At 31.3% G+C, this 7,737-nt stretch overlaps 1 protein-coding gene across 1 annotated transcript; it reads right to left on the bottom strand.

Annotated features, from left to right (window-relative positions):
- Positions 1 to 6,033: 6,033 nt before the first annotated feature.
- Phum_PHUM596290 (pre-rRNA-processing protein TSR2, putative) lies at positions 6,034 to 6,685 on the bottom strand (the record flags this gene model as incomplete). Its single annotated transcript, XM_002432596.1, has 2 exons — positions 6,034 to 6,415; positions 6,534 to 6,685. 2 exons carry the CDS (start codon positions 6,683 to 6,685, stop codon positions 6,034 to 6,036), a joined length of 534 nt encoding a protein of 177 aa, XP_002432641.1.
- Positions 6,686 to 7,737: the final 1,052 nt, after the last annotated feature.

Raw genomic sequence — 7,737 nt, 5'->3', positions numbered from 1 at the left:
AATACTCGATAGTTAATATAATAAATAAGCCAAAGGCGGAAATAATACCGACGAACCGTCCGACGTTCAGCACGACGAAAAAAAAGAGAGAGAGAAAGAAGAAACCATCTTCTCTCTTTCACGGGTTAATTCAAAATTTTCTTCTCCAGCACAACAAAAAAAAACAACTTTTGAAAAAAAAAAAAAATGTCAGTGACCTGAGTGCAGGGCACACGCGCACTCACACACACGCACATGAATTCCTTACGACCTTCGCTAATTGTTTCTTTTTAAACCGCCTGGAGAAATAAAAATGTTTGGGTAAAAAAAAAAAAAAAAAAATTTGCAATCCGAGTTGAAAATAAAAAAAATTTATTAAGGAGCAAAAACCACACACGAGGGGTGAATGATGATGATGATGATGATAATGATGGGTAGGAAGCTTCATGACGTAGAAGAAGAAGAAGAAAACAGAAAAACGAAAAAAGAACCGTGATATTGCACACAACGAAAAAAATTCTTTGAGATAATTCCAGTTTTTCGTTATTTTTCGATGGATGCAAGTAAGAGAGAGAAAGAGAGAAAGAGAGAGAGGGGGAGAGGGAGATAAACACGAGAGTTAAACATTAACTTATATTTGTGACAGAATTTGATTTATTTTATAATATCTTTATTATCCTGTAGGGGGTCCAATTATATCGATTGAAATATGGTATATAGATTATTAATTTAATAAGGGTATAAGTGTGCGCGTGTGTGTGTGCATGAAAATTTCTGGAATTTATTTTTTTGGAAAAAATAACAAACAAATATTATCGGCGGTTATGCACAACCGACCGTGAGATTGTTTTTTTTTTTTTTTTTTTTTTTGGAAAATTTTACCCACGAACTATATTCTTTTTACCTAAAAAAATTTTCCAGGTGTTAAATATTTCATTCATCAGGTGTTTAAATAAAAAAAAAAAAAATTCCGGTTTCGAAAACGCGCGTAGAAAATTCTGGAACACAAAAAAAAAAAAGAAAATTTCGTTTTCTTTTTTTTTATTTTTCCCTCATGAGTCTCTTTTTTTTTCGTGAACGTATTTAAACCGGTTTATATGCGTGATTCGTTGTTATCACCAATTGATAAGAGAGTAGTATTTATGTTTTCCATTTTCAAGGTCACGCTTTGTAAAAAAAAATTTTCCGAAACGAACGTTTGATTTTGGAGAGGAAGAAAATAAAAAAATAAATAATAAATAATTTTCCCTAAAATTTTTTATCCATAGGTATCCCTTTCCACCTCCCTCCTCTACCGTTCCAGTCGTTCTTCTTCTGCTTTTTCTTCTTATCAGTTCTTACACCTGATTGATAACGATAAATTATTATTATCACGCTAAAGTTTTTCCCTGCCGAAAATAAAAGAAAAAAAAGAAAATTTTTTTTGTACGCGAACCGACTGGAAGTTCCAACATTACTCAAAAACCCTTCCCCCTTTCCTCCCCTACCCTATCCCTTCCCATTTCTCTATCACACGTGTGTGTGTGCGTGTGTTATCAATTTTCCTTATGTAAAAAATTCCTTTTTTTAAACGATTCCTTCAGGAAAATGGCAAACGAGCCACCACCACCATCACCATCACGTTAAGTAAAATAATAATAATAAAACGACGGTGGCGGTATCGGTGGTGGGTAAAAGAAACACAACACGTGCATTTATTAAATAATTTATTTGCGTAAATAAAGCAAATGGGAGGAGCGGGGAGGGGGAGAGTATAAAATTAAAGTGGAACAACTCTCACGAAAAAGTAGAAGAAGAAGAAGAAGAAGAAAATATTAATAATAATAATAATAGAGATGTTGGTATTGTATATGGTTTTACTTACAGGAAAGAGTAGGAAAAAAAAGTTATTATTATTATTATTATATATTCCGGTTACCAATAATATCTCAATTATACCGGTCGATATCGGTTTGGTTATAAATCTCGATGAAGACGTCACAATTTATATTAAATACTCATAATTCATATTTTTTTAAAAATCCGATCGAAGGATCGTCAATAATTTCCGATGAAATTTTTTTGTATAATAATAATAATAATAATAATAATAATAATAATAATAATAATAATTGAAATAGACGAACAACGTAACGTGGAACAAGGTAATAATTTAAAATTATTCCAAAACCAGCCATTAATTAGTCATTCATATTACACGAATTACTAATAAATCTGTTATTTAAATTTTTTTTTAATATTCTAAAGTTTATTAAAACGTCGTGGAAATATATTTCCTCCCTCCCCCTCCTCCTCCTACCCACGATCGTTTGTTGTTTGTCTGTGTGTCGTAATTTTTGTTTGTTTGTTTTTTATATTTAAATCGCCTGGAGAAAGAAAAACCTTCTCGTCGAGATTTTTTTTTTTTTTTAATTAACTTCCCTTTTTTTTTAAATTTGGACGTGACGAATTTATTAAAAAAAAAAACTCGAAAAAGTGTAAGAAGAATACGTGGAATTAGATCGAAAATTTATGATGGGGAGAGGGAGGGGAAGGGAGAAGGAAAATGTCCACAAAATCCTTCTGTCCCTTCGAAACAATTCGAAAAAAGATTTTTTTTATTTTTTTTTTAATTTTTGTACAATAAAACAAACAAATAATTACGTTTGTACTCGTTTGTCGTTCTGGTTGTTGTACTGGTTGTTGTTGTTGTTATCTAGTTGTTAGTTTGTTTTCGTGCAGGAAACGCCTTTTTAAAAAAAAAACAAAAAAACTTTTTATTGATAATTAGTATTTGGTTCGATGTTAAAAGACGGTTGAATTTTGCGTTGCGTGGGGAGGGGAGAGGAGGAGTAAGAGATGGAAATGTGAGGGAAGGGGAAGGGAGGGGGAAGAGTGCGTGGAATTAGAATGAAATTTTTTTTTTTTTTTTTCGAATTTAATAATTGTTTGCCGAAGGGCGTAACACACGTTCTATGATGACGATTATGAATTTTTCCATAAAACATTTTCATTTAATAAAAAAAAATTTTTTTTTTATATTCTTCTGCCACGACAAAAAAACCAAAGTAAAACTAATATTACGTGGGATAAGATAATTTTTTTGTCTTTTGCAAACGGGAATAAAGGAAAGAGAGAAAGAGAAGTAAAAGGGAGGGGAAAAAAAATGGGAAAATGAGGAGGAGCAGGACGGACGGACGTGGTGGGGTAAGGGAAGGAAGAGGAGAGGATGAAAGATAACGTTGGCAAAACTGTTTATGACTTACAAAGGAAAATAACTTCAATTTCTTTATTGCTAAATCCTTAGCAATTAACGACCCGTGGATTAATTACATCGTAACAAAAAATTTTTTTTTTTTTAACACGAAACGAGAGTAAAAAAGTCCTTTGAATTTTCCTTTTCGATACCTTTTCGTAACCCTTTTTTTTTACACGTTCCTTTCGTCCTTTTTTATATGGGGGAAAGGGAGAAGGGAGGGAGAGAGAGGGAGTGTTTACGGTTTACCTTTGATTTTATTTACGGAGATTAGGTGTCCTTATAGTTTAAAATAAAAGTCTATATAATTCGTTGAAATCCCACGGGAACCGGAAATTTTATACCTTTTTGTGTCTTGACTTTTTTTTTGTGTCGCATCCGTGAAATTCCATTTTAAAAAAAAAAGTACGCGCGTTATCACGACGCTGTAGCGTACCTGAAACGCTCGCTTTTTTTTTTTTTTATAAATTTACTAAAATTTTGATTTATCGACTGAACGGTAATAGCAGCAGCTGAAGAAAAAATTTTTGAAAAGAGATAGTGGAGGGAGGAGGGAGGATGGGGGGTATTTCTCTCTCTTTTTATTCCAACGGGATGGCAGTGACATTGAATGAGTGCGTGATTGATGACGACACCACCCCATATAACCATATTCTAATTTTTAATCTCTGTGATTACGCACCGTGAAATATCTTCATAACTTCCCGTTCTTTCTTATTTTTCTATCTCTCTCTCTCTCTCTCACTCTCTCATTTTTACGTCTCTCCCTTCCACACTATCCATCATTTCTCTCTTTCCCTTTTTATTTTTATAATTTTCCCGTACATCATCATCATTATTCTTTTTTTCATTCACCGAATGAAATTTCCAGCAAAAAAAAAGAAAAACTTTTTCTAACTCTCTCTTTCTCTCTCTCTCTTTTTTTAATTTTAATAATGACAAGGGCGCGAAATTACTGGATCGGGATTCGTTTCTCGAACTCGTTTTCATTATTTATCCGCTGGAAAAATGATAATAATAATAATAATAATCGTTTACCGTCCCACGTTTGTTTTGTTAAACAAAATTAAACTGATTTTATTATTTGTTTGTTTGTTTGTTTGTTGGTTGGTTGTTGGATACTAATGACGAAAACGACAGGAAAATTTTTTTTTGAAATGACGTCACGGGTTTCTTGTAACTCTTTTACACGAAGAGAGGCTGCCGGAAAATTATATCTTTGGTATCTATGACGTAATAAATTTGATTCTCTCTCTCTCTTTCTCTATTTATCTCTATGGATAACCTTTAATTGTTTTATTATTTTAAAATTTTTTCTTTTTATTATTATTATTATTATTTAATTTATAATTTCGTCCTTAAAAAGTTTCATTGTTTAAAAAAATCGTTTGTGTTACCTTACCCCCCACCCCCCCGCCACCGTTCGTATATTTCCCGTCTCTTCATCAACGAAATCATTTAATAAAAATAATAATACGTTGGAATATTCTTTTCTTTTTCGAAAGCTCACCTTTTCTTTCGATTCCCGGTTTTTTTTTCCTATCAAGGCTTCCTACAGGAACTCGTTTTTTTTGTTTACAAATCCTGGAAAAAATTCATAACCTTGCGAATGTAGAAAATAAATAAATAATCGATGATGATTACGATGTGAGAAATTTTTTCTTGTCTTTTTTATGTTGTTGTAAAGAATTCGAAAAGAAAACTCGATTTTTTCTGGCGTCTAGGACGTCTATTACATAATAATAATAATAATAATAATAATAATAATAATAATAATAATAATAATAGATAAAAAAAAGTAAAAATTTCACTTAATTAACCTTGCAAAAATTATTATTATTGTTGTTGTTGTTGTTGTTTTGGTTTAAAAAAAAATTTTTTTTTGTGTTAATTGTTGTTGTTTGTTTGTAGTGGTTGTTGTTAATGATTATCATTATTATGAAATAATTTTAATAAATTAACAAATGTATATATAATATAATTAGTAAATAATTGTTTATAATCATGTTAATTATCATCGTTATAATGTTTATATTGTTTTCCTTCATTAACAAACGACATTTTTTTTTTGAGAGAGATTTTCATCATCATATCCGTTAATATTCCAGGTATGCGTGGACATGTCATCTTCCAAAACGCAAAATGTTTGCCTTCGTTTTTCAACAGACACACGACCGTGAGTAGCAATTATTATTATTATTATTTTCACTAATAATCACGATGGCAATTCGTCTTAATGTTTATCAACAACTTTTTCAACCCTTATTCCACATTGTTCCTACCCGCCGATCCCTAGGGAATATGAGTGATGATATTACATGCCTGCTGATGGATAGATTTCGTCTTTTTATAACCTATGACGTCACAACAATTCTTGTACGAACCTTTCACTGAGACCATCTTATTCGATGGAATTATTATTATTATTAATTCATTCTCGTATCCACAATTATCCAAAATTTCCTTTTTAAAAACAAATCTGGAATTTTTGGGGAAAAATAACAAAATTACACTTTTTAATTCAGGTACTATTATTATTATTATTTATTAATTAATAAAAACAATTTAATAATCAATTAATTTTAACGATATCATCTCGTTTAAAACTTTTTGTTTTCTTGCGGGAACGTTTCCTTTTATTCCCTTTTTTCCCATATTCTCCCGCCGCCGACTTTTCATTTAAACTTGAATGGGAGATAACTGATGACGTTTTATACAAACACGACGTCAGCATCCCGAAGGAACGTCTGCGTAATCATCAACAACGACTTCCTTTTCACCTTTGTGTGTGTGTGTGTGACGTGGGTAGTAGCAGAAGATCATCGTTTTCTCCTGTACGTCACTTCCGTCCATTCGCAATCCATGGGTTCATCAATTCCTCCTCCTCCTCCTCCTCCTTCTTCTTTACTTCCGTCCACGTCGTCGTCGTCGCTTTCGCTACTTTCTTCGCTGTCATCGTGAATTTTCCTAGGAGGAGGATGTGGAGGATTATATGATATGTCGAGCCAAAGATCGCAATGTGGTAATTTATTTATTTCCAGTCTTAATTCGTCGTGTTTTCCATTTTGAAACAAATCAAATAGCTGGAGTATGACTTTGGAAACTTCTCGAACGGAATCATCTTCCAAAATCGTTTCCAATTCGCTGTCCATGTAATCCGATATCAAATCTTCTAAATCTTCGCATTCTATTTTGTTGTTCCTGGAAAAAAAATACAGGTTCCTTTGAATACACCTTTTCTCATTTCGGACGCTCTTCAATCCCTTTTCTTCCTTCTCCTCCAACTTCCCTTTCCGGTTTTACCACCGGTAATACTTACGTGAATAAAACTTCGTTTATGTAATCAATCAAGTACAGGGCTTTCTCTTTGCTTTGCCTTCCTCCCGATTGATGTTCGACTGATAATTTTAATCCGCTCCATCTATTCAATATATTTTGTACGACTCCTTTAAAAATGGCCGCCGTTTCCATTACGTTATTACGTTTATTCACTCTGTTTTTTAAATAAATAAATAAAAATGGCATGTAATTAAAAAAAAAAAGTCTAGAGTTTTGAAAAGAAAGAAAAAAAACCCACAATAAAAAAAAAAAAAAAAAAGAAAAAAAAAAGACAACGTTTTAATTGATGTAAATAATAGGTTTGCATAAAAGTAAATTTTCTTTCATGGTACAAAGAATTCAAAAAAAAAAAGGGGATGAGAGGGAGAGAGAGAAAGAGAGACATAAAGGGAGAAAGAGCGAGAGAAAGAGAGAGACAAACATTTATTTCTTTTTAACTGTCTTCATCAGTTGAGAAAAAAAAAAAAAAATGTCTTCTGAGATGTATAAATAATTTTTTTTTTAATGATTTTAACAGGTTTTTTATAATAATGATGATGATGATGATGATGATGATGATGAGGAATAAATTTTTATCGGCGAATAAGAAGGAAGGGAGGAAGTGGAGGGGAGGATGAGAGAGGGGAAAACAAAGAAAAATGGTCAACTACAAAAATTTATAACAGGACATTAAATTTGGTAATAAATTTAAAACTTAATAAAACTTTTAACAAAAACAATGTCTTTTTCTATACTTTTAAACGACGACGACAACGACGAGGAGGAGGAGGAGGAGGAGGATTCCTTTGGGATTACAACTTAAATATCTAAACTTTTTTTTCCCTGTTTTTTTTTTTTTTTTTTAATAGACTTTTCACTCGAAGTAAAAAATTTTTTTTTTTTTTTTTTTAATTTCAACTGTCAAATTGGCTTGTGAGTAATCACTGTTTATATTCGTTTTAATTAATGACATAATAATGATAATATTAATAAGCATCAGACATTCACAATGAGTTAAAGAATGTAATTCGAAAAAGTCTCGACAAATGTTTTTTTTTTCAATAACTTCACATAAATCATTAATTAATGATGAATTTGATAAATAATTTATATTGGAGTATTTGAAAGTAATTAAATTATTATTTTGGTAAAAAGTAAAAGAAAACGTTAAAGTAATAAATTGAAAATAAATATAAGACAAAATA

Source organism: Pediculus humanus, genomic scaffold (genome assembly GCF_000006295.1).
Source record: "Pediculus humanus corporis 1103172108315 genomic scaffold, whole genome shotgun sequence".
Classification (NCBI taxonomy): domain Eukaryota; kingdom Metazoa; phylum Arthropoda; class Insecta; order Psocodea; family Pediculidae; genus Pediculus; species Pediculus humanus.
This window is presented reverse-complemented; position numbering and strand designations above follow the sequence as displayed.